The sequence below is a fragment of the Perca flavescens genome, chromosome 12, assembly GCF_004354835.1.
Source record: "Perca flavescens isolate YP-PL-M2 chromosome 12, PFLA_1.0, whole genome shotgun sequence".
Lineage (NCBI taxonomy): Eukaryota > Metazoa > Chordata > Actinopteri > Perciformes > Percidae > Perca > Perca flavescens.
In genome coordinates, this window is record NC_041342.1 from 21,563,095 (window position 1) to 21,587,034 (window position 23,940).

At 39.9% G+C, this 23,940-nt stretch overlaps 1 protein-coding gene across 2 annotated transcripts; it reads left to right on the forward strand.

Annotated features, from left to right (window-relative positions):
• Positions 1-1,028: 1,028 nt before the first annotated feature.
• Positions 1,029-23,931, forward strand: usp33 (ubiquitin specific peptidase 33). Of its 2 annotated transcripts, XM_028592827.1 has the most exons (24): positions 1,029-1,209; positions 5,090-5,188; positions 5,772-5,825; positions 5,931-5,993; positions 10,710-10,859; positions 11,217-11,325; positions 13,113-13,182; positions 14,546-14,659; positions 14,916-14,994; positions 16,136-16,577; positions 16,663-16,803; positions 16,902-17,017; positions 17,338-17,510; positions 18,102-18,172; positions 18,256-18,289; positions 18,415-18,460; positions 18,563-18,743; positions 18,903-19,029; positions 19,194-19,363; positions 20,735-20,816; positions 20,921-21,029; positions 21,647-21,749; positions 22,412-22,480; positions 22,727-23,931. In XM_028592827.1, exons 2-24 carry the CDS (start codon positions 5,105-5,107, stop codon positions 22,882-22,884), a joined length of 2,745 nt encoding a protein of 914 aa, XP_028448628.1. In that variant the 5' UTR covers positions 1,029-1,209; positions 5,090-5,104; the 3' UTR covers positions 22,885-23,931. The 2 variants fall into 2 exon arrangements, with proteins under 2 accessions (XP_028448628.1, XP_028448629.1); XM_028592828.1 differs by lacking the exons at positions 20,921-21,029; positions 21,647-21,749; positions 22,412-22,480; positions 22,727-23,931 and having other exon boundaries at positions 19,194-19,407; positions 20,735-20,815.
• The last annotated feature ends 9 nt before the right edge of the window (positions 23,932-23,940 follow it).

Here is a 23,940-nt window from a genome sequence, read left to right on the forward strand (position 1 = left end):
GTTTCTAATTGTTTTAATTAAAATTACGAAATACAAAATTAAACTTATGAGGGTGATGTCCCAGTCATTGCCTTTTACTAATTAATTTACTAATACATGTATAAGATAGGAACTACAAAATTATGATTCTGAGAACCTATCATTTTGACTTTTTCAAAAAGTCACATTTCGACTTATTATCTAATCATAAACTGTATGATTAGATAAGTATCTTTGAGTTTATATGTCATCATTTTTATTTAAAAATGTTTTTTTTATCTCACACATTTGACTTCACTTGGTATAAGTCTTATTCAAAACACCAACATTTTGACGTATCATCTCAAACTTCTGACCTCTTTGATAATTCTTTGACTTTATATTCCATCATTTTTTATTTTAAAGAGTTATATATTTAACTTTTAACTTTTACTTTTATATAAAAAGCCAACATTTTTACTTATCTCAGAGTAATTACTAGTAAGTAGTCTTAATTTTGACTTATTGCGGTAAGATACATTTTTGACTTATTAATTTATGGCATGATTTCAACTTAAAAAGTTAAAATTATAACTTATTATCTTATAATTCAAGTCAAAGGTTGACAGTCAATTCAGCAAAAATAAATGTAAATAGGCTACATATTACTAAAACATAAAGGAAAAGAAAACTATTAAACATATTTTGTCCTAAAATTAACACATTTTGATGTTAAAGGTTATTTTATTAAGTTTATGCAGAGGGTATTTCTTCTCTGTTAGTATCACAAAATGCACCTAACACGCTAGATGGCGTTTGGGATGGGTTTACTGTGTGTTGCCCCCCATCATTTTACATTCTTTTTCACATTGAATCATAGACTGTACATCTGCTAGCCTATGCATAACTTGTAAAATAACACTTAGTGTTATCGGTGACATTTTTAAGCTAATTAATAGTTGCTCATTGTGATACTATGCAACTATAATGCTGTTAAGCTATAAAAGGCAACATGTAAACATCTAATGTAATGTTTACAGTAGGATGGGAAGGGTTTACATTTTTTTTAACCGGAAAAGGGGCGGAGACAGCTGTAACGTTAGCAACCACGCTGGGCGACAGGAACGGTTATCGTTAATGTGACTTGATTGCCCTTTGAAATATATCTTTAAATACACACTGAATCTGTGCCTTATACATCAAGTACAATTGGATCTACCTGAGAAACGTCCTGTTTTTTTTATCGCACAGGTAAGGATCGAGGCTGACATTATTTCAGGATGCTAGCTAGCTCTCTGCTGACTCCGGTGTAGTCACTGTGGGATCGCCAGTGATCGTGTAATACAGGAACGTTAGCTGGCTAGTGGCTAACATTAGCTATAGCATGTTACTAGCGAGATGGTCTTCAATAGCAAACCATCTCCAATCTTATCTCACGTGGCTAAATATATTTCACCGCTTGCGTTAAACGCTATTACAAACGTTAAGCGTAGTTATGGCTATCTTGCAAAGCAAATAATTGACTAACGTGAGATGACCAGTAACGTTAGCGAAAGATTGCTAGTCAGCCTGTGACGCTGCTGTCAACGCCTCGCCTGGTTTGGACAGCTCAATTTGAGCAGTGGACAAGGCCAAAGCCAAACATCTCCATCTACCACAGTATAAACTCGCTATTAGTTGAAAACCTGGCCGAAATAAGTTGGGTGCTAGTTAGTTAAGATGTCATTAACTGCCAGTTAACATTACGTTTTCAACATGATGGCTAATATTAACAGTACCCTTTGGTGGATGCTTTACTTGCTAAAGTTTGCTATTAGGGTACTTAAGTTTACTAATTGTGTGCCATGCAGTGTTAATGTACTATAATTTAGCATCTAAATTAACTATAGGATAACACGGAATCTGGCATTATCGGATTCATGTGCACTGCCTGGTTCGGGTCAACGCCCCACCCTAACTGTACACCACCTCTTTGTGCAGAATCAAACCTGGAGTATGTTGGTTTTGAAGACAGTGAAAGTGTAAGGATGGTTTGTGTGTGATGTGATGCAAGAGTAAAGATAGATATTCTCTCCTCCACCAACCTTGGGCAATCGCTTAAGGCTTGACTGTAAAACCACCGGCTAATACGATTTTCCTGGTGTGTACTAGCTGTAATAAGTGAGTGATTTACTGTTGGGGGGACAGTGAGTTGGTAAATTTGACCGTTTGAACGCGTGCATCCAAAGTCCAGGGCAATTCCAGTATAGGAGCCTCTAACACAAATATATCTGTAGATGACCTTGTGTCTTATCAGTTTGTTTGGATTTACTTTTTTGTATTAAAAATAAAGGAGCTCTACATTATGTAAACCATGTTCGCAAAATTGATGAGCATTGCTGTGGAAACGGGCCTATTGACTTGTACAAGACTGAACATGAATAAGGATCAGCTACTTGCGTCCACTTCTTTGCCTGGCAGAAAAACATGTCATGTGTCTGCAAACAAGCAGCATTTGTGGACCTCTGAACACACAAATAATCACTTTATCAACCATGATCATACAAAATATCAGGTGTGATGTCAGGTGTATTTTTTTCATACATTTGGCTTGATCAGCTGTCTTACATGACAAATCTTTGCATCTTAGGTCTCATGTAGGTTGGTGTATGCTGTGACACTCAGGCATGTGGTTTTTATCATGTTGATGTGGTTTAAATGTGCTGAATCATGTGCAGCACAGTATTGCGCTGCAGGCTTGGCTCCGCTGTCATTTTGCCATTGACACCTGAACATGCCTCTAAGTCTGAATGCCAGCGTGCAACCTCTAACAAGGTCCATACTTTGTCACCTTGCCATGAGCAAAGTGGTTACACGTTCAATGATCTGGTGTCTTGTGGGTGACACATGGTGACAATTTTGGGGTCTGAAGTATATGGTCTATGGTCTGAAGAGGCCTTTTCACTCAGAGAAAGTTTCTCAAAAAGACAAAAATAAAAAAAGTAATTATGATCAGTCTTGTTATTACACATTTAAGACAGCCATAGATAAATAGTAAAATAGTAACAGCTTTTGTGACTCCTGAAATAAATCTGCTGGTTGATAAATGCTTTATCAATATATGATAATTACTTCACTTTCTTATTTCCTGTTTTCTTTCTTTACGTTTTCACCTATTAATTCACAACATTTCTCAAAAGTGCTTTGCTGACAGATATACCTGTTCCCCTGAGAGGATAGGTCTTAAAACCATTGATCAAGCCCTGCTTGTATAATTTGGCACTTAAGAGAAATTATTTCTGCACGCACTGAAACGGTTACTTGCTTTATGATGCAACTGTTTTTCAAATACAGGACTCTTGATAGACAGACTCCAAGTAACCCATTTCTTTTGTTGTCACTCTTCAAGCGAACCCCCTGCTCCCCTAAGGGCTATATGAAGCAGTGCATGAGCCTTGTTTCCATTTGAAGAGAAGATGGGAAGGCGGCCTTCTCAAGAAGCATGAAAAATAGAAACCTCCAGTGGTTTCCTGTCATCCCACTGTACAGGGCTTATATGTCTTGTCGGGTAGCTGCCGAACTTCCTCTTTTCATACACACTGAAAAAAGTACAGCAGGAGTCCATCATAAAGGTATAAAGTACTTTATGATAGGTACAAACAGGGTTCAAAATTAAGCCAAATGGCTAGTAAATGTCCAAATTTTACCAGCCACTCAATAGATAACCATTGTGGCTGGTGAGTGAACAAATCTACCAGCCATTTGCATATTTTTACCAGCATTTGGCTTACAAATGTAAAAACTACACTACAAATCTTCCAGCACCCGAGGTAATCTGATGCAAGGTTTGGTAGGGTTTTTCTCAAAATTCAAAAGAATTATTGGGGTGTCACACATTGTCAGTATGTTACAAAGCTGGTCAGCAGAGGCAATCAGAACATAAGTATCATGGTTTTGTGCCAATTCCTCAACACTTCCTGACACTTATCTCTACGAACTGAGTGTTGATTGTCGACCCATTGTTTACAACCACAGTCTTAAGTTCACTGATTAACTATGTAACTTACGTTGATGATGCACCTGCACACATGGCATGCAGTGATTAGAAACTATCACTATCAGGTGTACCCCTCTTGCATACTTCTAAAAGTTGGGGGTTATTTGGGTTTCTGAAACCAGGATATGATATTGACATGCACTTAACCATCCACCAAAACTCAAGCATAATCGGTGCTTACTATTGCGCTTGTTAACACCCATGGGCTACTTCCTTTTAAGTTGTGTGCACATCTCACGTTTGTGCACGTTTGCATAGCTTGTCTCAGAGTTGGCCATTCTTTTATATTTTGCTGGTATGGCAAGTTAACTAAAATCACAGTTTACATGAAGATAGACATGTTTTTACATTCATTGGTTGAGCTTTGTTGATTAGCAGAATTAAATTATTTGAGCTGTGTTTGCAGTAGATTTGTTCTTGCTTGTATGTACAGTCTGTGTCTCTGCTTTCTTTCTGCATTGTCAACACTAAAATCATTTATGGCAACAACATTCGGACACTACTTGTTGACAGCTGTGGAGTGATGAGCTGCTTGGCATGTCAGTGGCTGATAACAAGAGGAATTTGTCATGCAGGCATGGACAAATTTATGTCGTGGGGATGGTGACTCAGGTTACAGTAGCCTGACTGTTTTATAGGGGTGCACGATTCAGAAAATGTTACGATTCAATATTGATTTTTAGGCTCGAGATTCGATTCAAAATCGATTTTCAATTCAAAAACGATTCTCGCTTCAAAATACAATTCACAGTATGTAAATGTAGTTACTTTTTGTGATTGCAGTAGACATACAATAAAAAAAAATAAAAAAAATATGAATCGATTTTTGGAATTCTATGAATCGATTTTGAATCGGTAGAGCTTGAATCGCGATTTGAATATGAATCGATTTTTTTTGCACACCCCTACTGTTTTACTTGTGCTGTTCTTTGGCTATATCTCCCATTACTCTATCAAATACCAGATGTAGGGTTGATAAACATTCGTTTAAAACAAAAAGTCCTACAATGTTGTATAGATCACCTGACTTAAAATGCAAGTTGTGTACTGAATGTTGTGTTTTATCTTCCATCTCTCTCCCTTTATCTCTCTCAGACCTGTGGGTGAGTGATGCCGCCGGCATCCAGCTGTGACTGCCCCCATCTGGACTCTGTTGGGGAGATCACCAAGGAAGAACTCATTCAGAAATCCCATGTGAGTGACTCTCTATCATGGCCCTGTCCCCTGTCCTCCTCATAACTTACCACTCTTTAACAAAAAATGTAATTACATGGTATCTACAGGTCTTGAAAAGTCTTAGAAAGCATTCAATTCACTTTCCTCAAAAAAGGTCTTATAAGGTACTAAAAAGTCTTTAATTTAATTTTCAAAAGAAATATCTTTTCTAGCCTGATGTAATGTTTTTGTATGTGATTCCTGGCTGTCGGCAGACGTTATACTGCTATAAACTAAAAGTGTGATTGTCCTTGCATCATTTCAGGCCACTTATCTGGGTCCAGTTCGCATTCATTTGATAAAATATTTCCATAATACTTTCATTCATTGGCCAGTATGACCATGAAACAGATATAACTGTAAATTGCATGTGGTATTAAAAAGGACTAAAAGTCTTAAATGTAACCTTACCCTCAGAGGACCTGCAAAAACCCTTCCTGAATAACTTGTTTTATATCGCTTCACCAAGTCTGAATCTAAAGTGTTTTTGAACTGTGCTGCTGTCTCGCTGAGTTTCGTTTTGAAACGTGACTCTAACCTGAGTGTCTTCATATTTTCCTAGGGCCAGTGCCAAGACTGTAAAGTTGGAGGTCCAAATTTGTGGGCGTGTTTGGAGGTAGGGCAATGCTCACCGGCAAACAAAAACCTGTTGTTTTTTTTCACCAGAAACATGTGATTTTTGTTTTGGATTTCTGCATACTCTGTTTGTTTTTCTCTCCAGAATGGCTGTGCATATGTAGGCTGTGGAGAATCTCACACTGACCACAGCACTGTGCACTCGCAGGTGAGAGATCTTAGTGATGCCTTTCAGCCGTGAAATATTAATGAATGCATAGAAAAGCGCAGGGAAGGGATGTGACTGAAAAGGTGGACATCCTAAAGTCTGGACTGTGATGGTGAATTGAAAAAAGATGGAACCGAAAGAGGAGGGGAGGTGTCAGTAGAGAGGCAGAGGAGGCACAGATGGCAGAACAGGACAGGAACACCACTGCAGTCCCAGGAGCCATGACTTGGAATAAAATTGCCTCCAGCACTGCTTTATTTTTAACCTTTGTCTCTCCGCGATGTAATAGCCAGCACGTGCGTCTTTAGGCTTTTGAAGTGTACGCGTTGTTAAAACCCATCAAGCCAGCTCTGTCTGCCGACACCTCCACATTCAGTGCAATTTCAGCAATGGATCATCAAACTATAAGGCAGGAATCTTTGTGAGTGAGTCCGTCTGGCTGTCCAGCTGTCTGTCGACGCTATAATGGACGGAATTTCTGGGAGTGAGTCTTTCCGGCTGTCTGTCAGATGCATGCGTACAAGAACAATAACAAAGATGTTACACGCATCACGCTGACAGATTTTTAAAATGGGGTTCGGCGGTACGTTCAGAGTGACAAAGACGTTTACATAATAAAGTTAACAAGCCAAGTTAGCCCTCTGAGCTAAAGCGTGCAAACTACTATAGCCGAGGGTAATAAAAAAAACACAAGCAGGCGCCGTAATCGGAACCAGCGTGAACCAAAAGTATCGCTGAATGCTAGCTTCACTTCTTCCTTTTTTAGCCTTCACAATAAAAAGCCAACTTAAATTCACTCAGAGCATTTCTCTGAGAGGCAACTCATTAAAATAGCTTACACAACGCCAACAACATTTTTTGCTCAGACAAGATATCAAGCAAAAGCCAGACACTATATTGTATTAAGTTGCTGTGATTTGTACATTCACCGCTTCTAAGCAGAAAGCTCACCCAGACTCCTCCTGGGTCCAATTCTGCAGCTGCCTGTACCATGGATGTATAATAATAACGCTAGCTCCTACCCGATACACGTGTTGATGTCAACACGGGCATACTGCACAGTGGTGACACGAGGAGCGCTGACTCTGATAACAAAAAACGACTTGAAGAATCTCAGTCGACTGAGGAGGGGTCATCGACTGATGATTTCAATATTGGACCTTCAGAGGACAGCCCTAGAGGCCGCTGAAGTCAGCGACTGCATCCGAAATGCACTACATACCCAATAGGTGTGCTATCGTTCAACATACTTTTGTGTGAATAAATATCAGTTCACTTTTGTTGCCCGGAAGCTGGATATACTAATGTTACAACAGAACTCTTCTTCCCTGGAGTCAACGAGCACTAGCGGATAGCCTAGAGGAACAGGAACTCTGCCATTGCTTCTCAAACTGTGTACGTTTCTAAAAACGTTACCGCCAACCAAAATACTTTGTAATCTTTAATATATCTTTATGACCGCGGTGATTTTGTCAAATCAAGAGACTTATATGCCTATTTAGCAAAGAAGCGCAGTGTGAGTTTGTTTGAATGAGTGGTTCTCGAAAAAAGCTGCAAGCAGTAATACCACAGGCCAAGCAATTGGCCCATTCAGAACAGGCATGTTTTGAACGAGCACTAGTCGATCTTATAAAGGAAGGAATCTCTGTCTGTCCGTGCGGCTGTGTGTCTGACCTGCATTCGCAAAAGAACAATAACAAATACATCATGCGGGTGTGCGAGGAGCTCCCCTTATTAGTTATTTAGTATTAATAATCTAAATCTGCAAAGTAACTAAAGCTGTCAAATGAAGTGGAGTGGAGTAAAAAGTTCAATATTTGTATGAAGTAGCATAAAATAGAAATACTCAAGTAAAGTACAAGTACCTCAGAATTGTATAGTGCTGTTCTTGAGTAAATGTACTTGGTTACATTAAAAAAAGATGCAAGCAGCAATACAGGAGGCCAAGCAGTCGGCCCGTTACGAACGGCATGTTTTCAACAGGCACTGCGCTAGTCCATTTTTAATTGCCATTGCCCTGGGAATTGAGGGAGATTCAGTAGCACTGTCCGTTCCTTGGTTACAGTATCTGCCCCTCCTGGCTGCTCTGAAGCTTTGCTCAGCCTCTGGTGTTCCCAAGTGTTGACTAAGGCTTTTTCTCCAGCACGCCAGGCCCAAGTGGGTTTAGAAGAAGAGATGGAGGAATACTGTATGAGAGCAAACGTAAATGTAATTTGTGTTGCCTATTAGTATCCGCATATCTGCTCAAACCATTGTCAAGAAAGGGCCTGTTTAAATTCTAACCTCCGCAGAAAAAGAGCACTCCACCCAGATGAAAGACAGAGCTTGCTGGTAAATAGATTTAATGTTAGCCGGCTGATTTTACATGATATTACTAGTGAATTTTATTAATCCGCTTATCCAGGGCATCGGTCTATGCAGCTCGCCAGCCGCCTTTTGTGTTCTTTCCACAGAAGCCATCTTTAAATCTTGTGAGAATGAGGGCCATGCTTAATTAGTGCTTTGGAGGCCCTGAGGGGAGGGCAACATCTGAATCTCTTGACTATGCAGTGCTGTTGGATCAGATGCCTCTGCCAGTCAAGCTATACTGCAAGTAAATGTGAGTGGCTGTTGCAAAGCGTTGATTTGAAGATTTCAGCTCGATCCGCTAATTTTCGAAGTTGAAGCTTCACTTCTGTGTGCACTTTTGGTAACAAAATAATTCGTATTTACATCCAGATTGTATTTCAAACATCACACAAAAAATGTCTTCTGAGGCAAATTCAACTAATGGTAAACTTTTGGAAATTGTTCTCCATATTGCAGATAGAATGATTCAAAGGTTACCACAGCCTTGCAGTCTCCTATGGGCTACAAGTTGAGCAGTTCTACATGCATTTGTTCTAATACTGCAAATCCACTGAGAAGAATAGTGGCCGTTGGTGTTTCTTATCGCTTGTTGATTACAGTCAGTAATGTCTTGAATGCTGAGGGCTAGAGAGGAGACTTGACATTATTTTTAGCAGACCCATCCTGCCTCGTCTTAATTATCCTAATCGTAAGATCACACACTGCAAGCTGGTGCTGCAACACTATAAAAGTTTTGCAGTGTTTATTTTGGACATGTATTTATATGATCAAACATGTTTAACATCATTTTAATTTCTCAAGTATTATTTTGTGTGCGCTGAAGGAGCACTCAGGATTTGTTTTGGCTTGAACGCAATTGTCTTTTTAGTGATGGTGTTGAATATTTTAGCAGACCAGAAGTAAATGAACATAACAAATTATAACTTCAAAAGCTATAAAATAGTTAATTGTAATACAAAACAGTATGTGGGCTGGGAAAAGAACATCCTCTAAGCCCTATAAATCCAGCTTGTTATTAATGCCCTACCTGGTGTACTTTCCTTCATAAATGATTTAAGCTGGGGAGTTTCATGGCCGTGCTCAGTCTGGTGTGCCCCCTCTGCCGGTCCTGCTCCCCGCTGTGTGAAGGCTTAATGCAGCCCTGATGAATAATGCAAGGTCTGCTGGTTGCCTGCTGCTCACGTTCAGTCTCCTGTCGAGCTGCCAGTCTGCTGGTGTTTGTCAGAGCAGCAGTGGGTCAGCAGAACTCGGCCATGTTTCCACCCCAGTAAGACTGCCTTGCTGTAACTACCTACTCTGCCTCCAGCTAAACCTGTAACCTGAGACATTCAGCTCAGAACTGGTGTCCAAGATCTTGAAAAGATACAGTAGTGTATTTTAGGTTGATTTTTTAATTTCTTTTTTACCTGCAAGAAATCTCATAGTAGGTGGGAGGAAACGAGTGCTAGTGTTGAATGCCAGCTTCTTAAGAAAATACTTAGTCAAATAAAAACACTGACTTTTGTGTATATTGAGGATTTGCAGCTATTTTTTGTCTTACGTATTAAAAAACTGAATGTGGTTGGGTTTGGGATTTTTGGTCTGACAAAACAAGCAAGTTGAACATGTAATGCAATTTTGTTTTTGTTTTTTTTACATTTCATAGACCAAACAATTACTTGACAGTAATATACATTATAATACTTGTTAACTGCAGCCTAAGTACCTTGTTTATGTGATTGTAGAAGTAAATTGTAACAAAATGAGAACACATTGCAATAGTTACAAATATACAAATCAGAAAATAGATAAGAGTAGATTATAGTTGTAATACTGCTACTCATTTTTTGTATGCAAAAATGAAGAATGTCTGTAGAAATTCTAGATTTGTGGAAGTTTTAGTTTTCTGTATATTTTCTTGTTAACTACTAAATCAATATTGTCAATCACGCTGACATTGTAAAACATACATTTTAATTTTGTCAGACCACAATAATAGATTGTTATTAATAGGACAGAAAGAGGTAGGATCTCACATTACCTGGGCTGAAAACCTGCATTATGCTTGAGGGAAAACCTTTTGTTTAGCTATACTGTTACAGTCGCTGTGCCAGAATCTTCCGTAAACGTTTCCTTTTATACGCTATAGATTTGGGCAGCAGGCACACCTGTATTTGTTATATAAGAGCAAAAGCAACCTGTTGATTGTCTAATGAGATGTTTGTTTGGTAGATTGTGTTGAAGATAAAAAAGCATCTCCTTGATAAGAAAGTTCACATGTGCTTTATTAGCTGCTCTTGGATAAATATTAACAGTCTTTCTTTGTTTTACTTTGTTTACACATTCGGGTTTGTCTGTTCACAAACTCTTTAACAACTTTGTGTGCAGGAGACGAGGCACAACCTTACGGTGAACCTTACCACGCTTCGGGTGTGGTGCTACGCCTGCGGCAAGGAGGTTTTTCTGGAGCGTAAACTAGGTCCTCACTCGCCACATGCCAACAGCAAACCCCTCCCGTCTCCACAGAATGCTGAACAGGTAAGATCCATATTCCCCTCTGTTTGTCATCCTGTTTTATTATCTTTACAGCTTACATGGTTTATTTAATTGCAGTGTCATAAAGCACGTTTAATATTAAACAGCAGGAAGTACAGATTATATGCAACATTAAACCTTTCTGTTTGCAAGTATGTATGTTGAGTGAAAAAACATTGCATGTTTACTGTATTTTCGCTTTATTACATAACTATGTGCTCTTCCATTATACTTAAAATAATAATTTCCACCAGTCTGTCCTGAGTGACAGTTGAACTGTCAGTCAAACTGTATGCGGTTATCCATTTACTAGACAAGAGTTTTATGATGAGGTGTGTGTGTGCTGTGCGGTTACTCCAGGATGACAGCAGGGCCCCTGGGAGCCCAACCTCTCTGAGAGTGCCCCCTAATGGAGGCTGTGAAGACCTGGACATGGAGACAGAGGAGGAGGATGAACTACGTGCCAGAGGTCAGCTTACACAAAAGAAGTGTTCATGTTGTCACAAAATGAATGGCAGTTTGACTTATTATTTAGACCCAATCACAATATTTGTTTACAAAAACTTCTACTTCTATTAGAATTTAACGGCGCTGAGCAAATGAGGACGAGGAACTACTGTATATACTCTCATGTCATTCATCTAAAAAGCATTTGATGCTTTCATATTTACAACATTTATCTGTTAGGCCACAGACAAAAGAAAAGGACACCACCCAAAACTAGCAGTCAGTCCAACCGACAGTGAGATGTTGCTGTCCGTAACACTAGATTTGGTTTATAATAAACTCTAGCAAAGCAACACAATACATAAAATATGCACAGCAGACACATCCCTAGAGACACTGTTTGTTACAGTTTAATTGCTGAAATGTTGTGTTTATACAAGGGTAGTTGTACCCACAAATATCAGCTACAAGGTCAACAAATACATTGGGATACAAATGTTAATGTTGCAAATGAAAGTTACCTAAAAAAAAAAAAAGTTTCCTGCCCAGATGATAATTTTTAATAATTAAAATCATTTGCTTTTGAAGTCAATGAGGTGACTTGAATGTAAAAAATTAACATTGCATTGATGATTTGAAATTAAACCTCAAACACAGGAGCTCAGTAATCAGCAGTTGCTTTAGTTCGAAGCACAGAATATAATTTAAATGAATAAGAGCAGTTAATTTGTGCGTAAGATTTTAAAGTACAACTTATGACGAACACCTCACTTTGCCATTTTGTTGTTAAAAGCTGAGCACCAACAGGGCCAGAGACACCACAATACCTATAGGCAACAGAAAGGACTACAGGCCGCTTCTGTGTAGCTCAGTGGGTTGAGCCTAGCACTAACACTTCAGTGCTGAGTGTTTCAGTCCCGCCGGAGTAACCAATGCAAATAATGTTTTCACTCGGTGCTGTGAGACACACACACAGGCTCCACCAAATGGCATATGTTATGTCAAACCTCATGTGGTGTAGCTCAGGCATTGGCACCAGTCACTGCCTTGGTTATTTTTGTCACAAATGCAGATCATATGATCAGAAGGAAAATAAGCTTAGAGTAGAGTAGGCTCGTCACATATGATCCAAGGTTTATGAACTGTGAGGCAATTAAGCAACTTTAACCCGATTGCCCCAAGTCCTAACTTAGTCAAATTTAAACACACAGACATGATACACTTCTTAGAAATCATAGAAAAAAAGGCTCTTATAACTCTTTATAAGTTTCCTTCCCTGAGAATCATCACACAGTGTCAAAGTAATCCAGTGATCGTTGTCTTTAACTTCATGGGTACATTGCAAACAAGAACGAACAGTTAATTCAGCATACTTTTAATGGTGCCAGTTTGCCAAAATGTAAACAAATATAGGCTAAAAAACCAGGACTCAAGCTGTAGCCAACAGCGTAACTTGCTGAATCCATGGCACCGTTTTATTATATTTTTTTATTTTTATTTTTCTGTTTACATCCCTCAAATCATTTTAGAAGCTATAGTTTCAAAATGTATTGTGTGTGTGTGTGTGTGTGTGTGTGTGTGTGTGTGTGTGGGTTATAAACTTGTATAAGATGAATGCGCTATCTGTGCCACAGTAGCTGATTTAAAATACACTAGGTAGCCATCTTTTCTTCTCCTGCTGTAAAATATTAATCTTAGAAATGGAGTGGGTGTTCTTAAAATTGTCGAGGCTTTCTGGCTGCCATCAAAATTTACAAGCATTTGATGAGTGGCTGTTTTAATTTCCCCGGTGTGTTCTGTCTCCCTCAGGTCTGACGGGGCTGAAGAACATAGGCAACACGTGCTACATGAACGCTGCCCTCCAGGCCCTGTCCAACTGGTGAGTCTCTGTTAACCTGCCTTCTGTCCCCAAATCTACCTGTCTACCCCACAATATTGATTTTTTGGTTTTATTCACTGCCTTGTTCTTGTTTATTGGAAAAAAAACACCATGGCTACTGCGCTCATTTGGGAGAGTAACAGCTGAGTGAAAATTGCTGCAGTGCACCATTTGAGATGGCAGAAATGGCCTTTTGTAGTTCCCTGTAGGGTCTTCTGTTACAAAAGAACATCAGCTCTTTCCTTTTGTTCCTTCTTCTACTCCTTTTCCCACAATGTCTTTTTATGAGGCACATACAACTGTACTTACTTACTGTTACAGTCTGCTGTATTTTTGTTTATTGAATTGACAATCCTTCTGATACATTCTCTATGATTGGATTGTTGGTGTGGTCCCTCAAATTAGGGCTCCACTGCTGAGCCTGAGGCTGTGTTATTATTTTACTTTGTACCTCTAACTTTTTATTTCATTTTTCATAGAACAGCAAAGCACAGCAAACCCCTTCCTACTATTTACCCAGGGGGGAGCTGGTACACTTTTAAATTAAACTGATGATGCCGAGTCTGGATACAAGTCAAAAAAAAAAAAGATGTGGGTCAAAATTTGCAATCTAAATCACGTTCCAAAAATAGGAGGAACTGAGTCACGCAGCTGCGGAAAGGAGGGACCTTTCCTGAAACTTTCCTTTGATGTCTGTTTGTGTAAGCGCTGCTTCTTTCAGTTACTGTAGGGTCATTATTCAGTTCGAAGGACTTTTCTCCTGCCAAGGGATGGGAGCGCTCCATGCCTTATTCATCCTGTAGTTTGTCTCTTTGTCGCAAATTCCTGTCCACTCTGTTTGTATCCATCAGATAAAATCCCCTCAGCTGTTTTGCTTTTCAGCTTTTTCCAATGTCCTTCGACTTTTAGCTGCGTGTGGTGTTTTCTTGCATGAGCCAGTACCTCCGGGAATTTGTGCTGTTACTCCAAGAGTGAAACACGGATTTAATGAAACAAAATGAATCAAAAATACAGGCAGAAGACAGCATTTATGTAGAAATGCTGAACTTGAATCTCCATCTCTTTTTTCCATTTGTCATTTTCTGCTTGGAGTGACCTATATGAATGTAATAGCAAAAACATACTAAACTTAAGATGATTTGCAGAACTTCAGGTATTTGCAGACATAACAGACAGAGTATAAAAATATAACATTATCTTGTTCTTTGAATTATATCATCTTCTCTTGGGCTTATTGAGGATTAGCAGGTTTTTGAAAATTAGCCACGGCATTGCAATGTTTTTGGTAAGTGTAATCAATCTGTCTCAGTGAAAGCTTGTTTGGTGCCCACATATGATATATTTATCCCTCTTTCCACTGCAGCCCGCCCTTGACACAATTCTTTCTGGAATGTGGTGGCATGGTGAGGACGGACAAGAAGCCCGCACTCTGCAGAAGCTACCAGAAACTAGTGTCAGACCTGTGGCACAAGAACCGGTAGGCGCTTGTCATTGTTTTAGTTCTTCACTCCTCTTTGACTTTGAAAAAGCATATGAGCTTGCCCACAAGCTGCAGTTTATTTCATAATTCAGTGGTCACTTTCATTATTTACCATGTTTAGAATAGGACTCCAGAGCCAAACCTGAATCCCATTTCTGGTCTTAATTGCAAACCTTTACCTTCACACAAGACTTGACTGTGATATTGTGTATTACAATACTTGTTAAGCATGCTGTGTTTTGTCACATTGCAGACCCTCCTACGTGGTCCCAACCAACTTGTTTCAGGGGATCAAAGCTATAAACCCCATGTTTAGAGGATATTCTCAGCAGGTGGGTTATTGCAGACAGTGAAATAAATGTGAAACTTTACGTAAATGCGCAAAGATTCATTATAAATAAAACATGGAGGCACTCTTCACGGTGGCAGACATGTTCAACAGTATGTTTGCGATCAGTTGTTGTGACATAAATGGGTGGATTTTCAGCTTTTACCTCTGTGCTCTGCGAATAATATGAGTAATATGAGTCTGTTGAATATAAAACATGGCTTTAGTTTGAACTGAATTTAATCCTTTAAGAATGAATTTGTGCTGAGCTGGGATTATTACAGGTCTGACGCCTAGAATATAAAGTTGTCGCAGGTCTTATACAGTGTCTTTTTTTTTTTTTTCCACTCCATATCCCCCATGCTTGTTCCTTTACATAAATAACCTTAGCTTCGGCTTAAATCACTCAGCCAGATAAACTGAATCCTTACTTTACTAACTCACATCTTCTGACTTTTATCATTCACACACTAATGCACACATTAAACCTAAACTAACAAACTAAAGGTAAATCGCTTGATTTGATTCCAGGCATGCTTAAAAGAAAAGAGTTCATACAGTACATATAAAGGATTTCCAAAGACTTTTTACTGGTCCTGTTTTGTCTTTGTCCAGTGTCTGTAAATAAGGGATGTATAAGCCTGAGTGGTGAAATGATAAAAGGGCCCGTTTTCTCTTCGCTTGCCAGTTTTTGTTCAGAGGAGTTAGCTGTGGAATATTCATTTGTCACGCAATGCTGAGCTGCACAGCCTTGGAATTAGCTTTGCTATGAATGAAGTTAACATCCCAGTACCTGGGAGAGGGAGAGAGGGAGATTGGATGTCTGTGGTTCATTAAGTTTGATTACACATTCATGAGCATTTGGTTTTGGATTTTGTGATGGAGAATTGGGATAAACAAAGCGGTGAAGTGGTTGCCGTTTTGTAATTTGGGAAAAATTAGCTTTGCGAAAGCTTTGCTGTGTCTGTCGAACTCTTATTATATTTAGGAAGAATTATTATTGCTTCGTTTTATTTCAATGTTCTTTTCAGGGAGAGGAAATAGATTACTGTGACCAAAATAACTGCAAAAAACTGTAAAACTTAGAACTAATTTACAACCTCAAATAACATTTCTTGTGATCATTCCCCCCCCTCGGCCTCCAGGACTCTCAGGAGTTTCTGCGCTGCTTGATGGATCAACTTCACGAGGAGCTGAAGGAGACGCTGCCTGAGCCCTACGACCAGTCCAATGGCATCACGGTGGAGGACAGCCGCGAGGAGGACAACCGCAGTCAGTCAGACGACTTCCAGTCATGCGAGTCCTGCGGCAGCAGCGAGCGGGCCGATAACGAGGTGCAGGGCGGGAATGTGACGATGGAAGACACCAACGAGGCCGAGATGCTGATTCCTGAGCAAGATGAGATCCAGGCCAACAGGGAATGGCAGAAGGAAAAGAACATGATTAATGACCTTTACCGCTCTGGAGTTAATGGTGTCATGGGTGGGAGCACTGGAGTGGACATGGACAAAGATGTTGACACCACCACTGAAACCACACCCATTATTAGCAGCCAGGGAGCCATCAAGGTTCAAGGCAGAACATCAGGTATTTATGGAGAAGAAGAGATTATTTTCTTTTGACTCAAATTTATGGTATTAAAACTCTTAATATTTGGCCTGCTCTCCACCAGATTCCTTCCCAGACATCCAAATGTCCAACTCTACAAGACCACAGAGTTTTGTCCCAATGGAGGGACATATTCCCAAAATGTCCAGCAGCCCACCCAAAGCTGCCTCAGGCTGGCCCAGCCTAAACCCTGCACATAAGAAAGGTACTTCTGCATAATCGGAGGCAGTCCTAACTAGATTCATATCTTAAAAAGTCAGGCACTATTCTCACATTTCTCTCCCTCTCTCTGCCTTCACACAGCAGTGACCACATTCTCCCCACCAAAGAGCAAGCGTCAGAAGAAATACCGCAGTGTCATCTCAGATGTGTTCGATGGGACCATTGTCAGCTCAGTTCAGTGCCTCACCTGTGATCGGGTTAGTGTGGACACTATTAAGATAACGGGACTGCTGAGAGGGGGGAGAGGGACAGTAGCAGGGGAGCACTAGAGAACGGGACATTGTGTCTGGAATGTTATTAAAAATTGATGCTCAGCTCTGATGTTCATATACACTGTTGATGTAGTTGTACATCCACAGTCATGTTACATATTTTGATATTTGTGCTGTAATGACAATAATAGTCTGCTACAAAGTGACAGGTCCTGACCAAAGCATTTAAAAAAAAAAATAATAATAATAATAATTTGATTGAAATGTCTGTAACTGAAACTGTCTGTGTGTTTTGTTGCTGTCAGGTGTCCGTGACCCTGGAGAACTTCCAGGATATCTCGTTGCCTATCCCAGGGAAGGAAGACCTGGCCAAGCTTCACTCCGCCACCCACCAGACCTCCCTGGTTAAAGCCGGCTCCTGTGGGGAAGCTTACGCACCACAGGGCTGGATTGCATTTGTCATGGAATACATCAAGAGGTGTGTTAATATGTACACCATAGCTGTTATTTTTTTTAAGATTTTTTTTTGGGCATATTTTTTTATCTGACAGATGACAGTGTAGAAATGGGGGAGAGAGAGAGATGGGGTATGACATGCAACAAAGGTCCCAAGACTGGAATCGAACCCAGGACGTTGTGGTTATATGGAATGAGCTTTAACCAATCGGCTACCAAGGCGCTCCAATATGTACATTATAGTTATTTATATTCTTCACAATCAAGCTTTAGTGGCTCTATACTTGGCTCTTTCTTTGTGTAAAATTCACCTGTTTAAAATTCACCTGTAGGCAGCACGGTGGCTCAGTGGTTAGCACTTCTGCCTCACAGCAAGAAGGTTCTGGGTTCGAACCCCCCAGGCCTTTCTGTGTGGAGTTCGCATGTTCTTCCCGTGCTTGCGTGGGTTTCTTCCGGGTGCTGCGGTTTCTTCCCACCATAAAGACATGCATGCAACTAGGACTACAGTTGAAAATTAGCCGACTGGCTAACACTGGCGCATTTACAGAAATGTTGATTAATGTGCATTGTCCTAATATAAATAAATAAATCTTCTTCTTGTTTTTATTTTTAGTTGGTTCTGGGGTCCAGTGGTTACGCTACAAGATTGTCTTGCAGCTTTCTTTGCCAGAGATGAACTAAAGGGTGAGCAAGTGGGCGTAAATCTGTTCTACCAGCACAAACATGAAGATTGATGTCTCAATAACTGTGTGCTTTTTGTTTTCTAGGAGACAACATGTACAGCTGTGAAAAATGCAAGAAGTGAGTGCCTAATTCTGAATTTGCTGAATACTGAACTGGACTACTAATCTACTGTATTTCACAACAGAAAGACAATGTCTGGAACTGTAATGATTGCCCATCTTTTTCATCTCCCTTCTTCTTAGATTACGAAACGGAGTCAAATTTTGTAAAATGCAAAGTTTGCCAGAGGTATACAGACAACTCTAGCACTTCATGTCATGTCTTTTTCCCTATAGTCTTCACACACCAGATTTCTAAAATAAAACGTCTTTGTGTGTTAATCTGCTCTAGATTCTGTGTGTCCACTTGAAGCGCTTCAGGCACGAACTGATGTTCTCCACCAAGATCAGCACCCACGTCTCCTTCCCGCTTGAGGGGCTGGACCTGCAGCCTTTCCTGGCCAAAGACAGCTCCGCCCAGACCACCAACTATGACCTGCTGTCAGTCATCTGTCACCACGGCACTGCCAGCAGTGAGTGGGCACAGTCACTCCTCTTTCTGCTCAGACTGGGGCATCCGCCTTTAGTTGGCACAGAGGAGTGTCTTGCATTCATTAGCCTGTAGACAATTTTCACATGTACTTGTTAGGTTTATGAATGCTGCTCTAATGCATTACCCTATCTGAACCCAGGTGGCCACTACATAGCGTACTGCAGGAATGATGTGAACAATCTGTGGTATGAATTTGATGACCAAAGTGTGACTGAGGTGTCTGAATCCTGTGTCCAGAATGCTGAGGCCTACGTCCTCTTCTATAAGTAAGCCAAAAAACCTCAATAGTTATACTCAGACAGTTGTAAAAAAGAACCCTTTTATCTGTGTAACATTTTAAGTTGCACTGTGCTGCTTTAATATTCATACTTACATTTCACGTTGATGTATTTGCATTAGTGATTAATCTGTGGGTCTATTCCTGTCACAGAAAGAGCAGCGAGGATGCACTGAAAGAGCGTAGGAGGGTGTCTGGTTTATTCAACATGATGGAGCCCAGCCTTCTGCAGTTCTACATCTCCCGCCAGTGGCTTAACAAGTTCAAGACCTTTGCTGAGCCGGGGCCCATTTCCAATGACGACTTCCTGTGTTTGCATGGAGGTGCGTGTGACGTGATGTCGTGGTCATTCTGAAACTGCTCAGAGGTCAGCGTGTCCCAGAACAGGAATTCTTCTTTTCTTGCTCTACGCGCTAGCATTTAGTCAAAAATTTGTGCTCTACCTTCTCGTAACATAGTTTTTGCTTTCATCCTTTGCTGTGGATTTTTGACTTCGACAAAAACTGCAGAGTATTCCCTTCACAACATAGCAGACTTCAAAAGAGGGTTTTACTTGTCTTTGTGCAGACGATCCTTCTCTCTCGTTTTAGTAGAGAAGAGGGAAGAATTGTAAAATGGTTTTGTGCCAATCGAGCATGCTTTCTTTTCTGCCCCCTTTTAAGAGAGTGCTGGAAATTACGGAATTTAACATTTAAGTTAGACTACAGTGGCAGCAGAGAATGTGTTTCGTTCTGTAAATAACCACCTACAGGTTGTTTCCTACTCCTTTGCAGCTACCAGCACTTCATAACTGGCTAAGTCAGGTACATAAGTAGAGATAATATCAGTGCAGTGAAAAATGTTGCAGCAGTTTAGCCAGTTGTTTTACTTTCAGTGCAAATCTGAAAGTGTTCCTGTTTATTTTCACTTTCCTGTTTATAGCCAAGGATGTCATCAGGAAAATATATTTAGGCAGGCGAAGCCTTTATTAGGGGCTCTGGCAGCATGTTTTCCCAGGAGAATCTCTCCCCCCAAATTGTTGAACGCACATTTATTAAGAAGAAATACTTGTCTTCTAATATAGTGTGGTTCCCAATGGTTTTGCCTTGTGACCCCTTAAAATGAGGCAAAATCTACTTGTTTTTCCCATTTACAGATTATGGATTTGGTGTGGATATGAGAGTGACAGTTTCTTCTTGGATATCCAAGGATATCCACTGGAGCTGCTCAGTGGCCAGCAGATCAGACTGTGGTTGTACTGGGCAGCTTCCAGGTATGAATGTGTAACTGTGTGAATGTGATCAGGGTGTTCCTGCAAAAGAGAGACTGCCTCTCAGTGAATCTTCCCTGAATAAATAAAGGTTAAAAAAAAAAAATATATATATATATATATATATATATGGGGTTTTTTTTTATTTCCTTTTTTATCCTGTTAATTATTCGCAACATTTCAGATTTATCTTGGGACCCCTTGTGGGGCCGTGACCCCCAGGTTGGAAACCACTGCTCTAAAGATAGTGTAGATAGTAAGGGTAACTAAGGGTAAGCACTGACTTCAACATATTTCTGCAAGCTTCTCGGCCTATTTAACACAACAGTAGTCACAATGTTCCCAAAACCGATCCCTAACAAATACACAGTATGTGTGATGTAACTGTCACCTTTAAAATGTTATATTTTTAATATGTAATGGATGTTTCAATGTGTTTCCTCAGGTGTGCCCCCCAACAAAGCAACATTCATTGATGACCTGGTTGTAATGCTGCCACAGAACGTGTGGGATCACCTTTACAGCAGGTACATACAGTAGACAGGGCCAACTGTGAGACAGACTCTCCCATCACTCAATGTACTCAACAGTATAATTTCCTGCTTGAGTTAATGTGGACTGCTACCTGCAGGTACGGAGGAGGACCAGCTGTCAACCACCTGTATGTTTGCCACACGTGCCAGATTGAAATAGAAAAACTGGAGAAACGGTGCAAATCAGAGCTGGACATGTTTGTTAGGGTAAGTCTTTTAACCATACGTTCACCAGCGAAACCACGAGCAGCAAGGATCATAGAGCTTTAGCCAGATACAGTTAGAAATTGGTGTGAATGATAATGCATTGTGTGTCAGTGAGCCTTTGTGCAGCCCAGTACTCATGGGAGTGTATAGACACTGTTCTCCAGTCTATTGAACCAGTTGACAGGCTGTACGTATTGGTGCTCTTTGCCCCGGCAGGAGATGAGAGGTGCGAGCCCGATGAAAGCCTTATCATTAATGCATTGGGACAGATGCTGCTGTTATTGTCTGCTCAGTCTGCTCACTCACACAATGAGAGAGAGAGAGAGAGAGAGAGAGAGAGAGAGAGAGAGAGAGAGAGAGAGAGAGAGAGAGAGAGAGAATTTCCAAGAAAGATGAAATTGGTGCAGTGTGGAGTTAAGACTGTTCTAATTGGAATAACTACCAGAGAGAATTGATTAGGTTTTCCATCTCCTCTCCTCTCTATCCTTTCATCCTCACTTAATTTTTTTTGCCCCCCCCTTTCCTGTTTCTCCTCCCCATCCCTTTGCTTCCTTTCTCCTCCCTCTTGTCTCTACTGCTCACTCCTCCCCCATTTCCTCTCTCCCTCTCCTCTGTAGCTGAACAAGGCGTTCCAGGAGGAGGAGTCTCCAGTGGTCATATACTGCATCAGCATGCAGTGGTTTCGTGAGTGGGAGGGCTTTGTCAAAGGAAAAGACAATGGTAATTGGACAGAAGTCTGTCTTTTTCACCTCCTATCTTGTTTAAATGTCTGATTAAAAGGCTAAATGATTCACAGTTGACAGTTGTGCTTGATATTTGGTGATGGAAAAGCTGCTGTAATTTTGTTTAATGTAACTGTCTCATTTAAAACAAATGTCCTGCGTCAGGTCTATTCATTTACATGGATAGGAGAACATGGCAAATAAACTGTTTTTATATGGGACATCCCCAAATTCTCTTTTCAAAAGCTGCTCATGTTCAAAAGAAACTGAGGTCCCACTTTTTCTCTTGATTTGTCTTCAAAGAGTTTGCTTTAGTCCCCCGAGTCAAGTTTCCCTCCCGCTACAGCAAAATGAAGTGTCAAAATATATTTCATTTTCTTGCACTCGTTCTTTTTTTTTTGCTTCCCTTGTTTTGTATTGTCAAATCTATTTATAACCGCTTACATCTGGCACGTCTGCAAATGTCATTTTTTCTTTGACTTCTGCTCCTCTAATATTTGTTTTCTCAATGTAACAAGTGGGGAGCAGAGATTGCTTTTCATAGTGTGACAAAACATTTGACACTTAAACGTTATCGCTCTTTGAAACCATTAGAATTGAGGCATGCATATTAGTGCTGTGTACAATTAGGACAACTAATTGTCTTTCTTCCTCTTTAAGATCCACCGGGACCCATTGATAATTCCAAGATCACAGTAAACAAGAATGGCCATTTAACACTCAAACAAGGTAATAACTATTATAATTGTTATTGTTGCCCTTATTTTGTCTCTAATTGTATGCTGTAGAAAGATGTTGTTTTAAATCTTTGTTTTTTTAGGAAGCATGAAATAAGTAAAGAAAAAAGTGTAAATAGGATGGATAAATAAAGCCTTTTTTTCTTTAGAACAACTCTTGCAAAGCCTCTGGATAGTAGTAGTATCTTTAACTATGCATATATTAGTGATATTTAAGTGCGTGTGTTTGACCCAGCAGGAGCTGACTCGGGGCAGATCTCTGAAGAGACATGGAACTTCCTCCACTCCATCTACAGCGGTGGTCCACTTGTGACGGTTCGGCCAAACATCAGCCACCAGGAAGCAGAAACATCACAGTCAGAGGAGAAGATTGAGATGGAGACACGCTCTGTTTAATCAAGCACTCCGCAGATAACATTGTAAAACATTTAAGAAATGAAAAGCCTTTTATTTTGCACTGACTTTTATTTAAAAAGCATTTGAGCAAAGGACCTCATCTTTACCGCCTTTGACTGCTGACAAGAGGGAATTAACATGTCTGAAAAGGTTTGTCATGTTGTACAAATCTGTATAAAGAGCTCTAAAATTTCTATTAGCACTGTAGTATTCATGTGTCAGGTTGTTTTCAGAACCAAGCATTTGAATTACGTGCAGCTAAAAAAATCCAGTGAATGCCATATTCCTTTTTGTTTTTGAACAAATGAGCACATTGTATGTGTCTTGTGTTGCTGATATTGAGGAATCACAATACATCTTGCTGTAGATATATCACACATTTTTCCTGTTTTAAGAGAATATTGTCCAATAAATGGTAAGAGAAGCAAAATGTGACACTTAAAGTGATGAAAATCATAAGGTTTTGAAGGGACTAATTAGTGAGTAGTCTCAGGAATTAATTTTGTTTTTTGCACTGTTCTATAGATGTACAAATTGGCATGCTCTCGCAAATGTCTGGTTTGTATTTGAATGTACCAGTACTGATAGTATATTGGTCAAGATTCAGCACGTGGTAACTTATCACAGAAGGAAGTGATTTATAATATGATGTTAATAGCATTTTTTTTTTAGAAATATGTGGCAGGCAGAGTATGTTAAGAATGCATGCTTTAACACTCATTCCCAGTTTAACATCACATGTAACTGCATGTAAATGCAAAGCTGCTCAAAAAATGTGCACGCAAATCATTATCTGGATCTACTTTCACTAAATTGTGCAGCTGCAGAAAGCATATTGCAGTATGTAATCAGCATCAGCAGCAATCTAGTTAATTAAAGGCATTATTTTTGTGTAACGTTACGGGCATGGTGTTGTTTAACGTTCTGGCTGATAGTGGGGGAAACAGAATGCTGTACTGTAAGGTTTTGCATATGGATGTCACTTGAGTAAAATTATCTTGAATTTTGCTGGCTGACACTATTAAAACTTGATGAAAACATGTTGGACATTGTGGT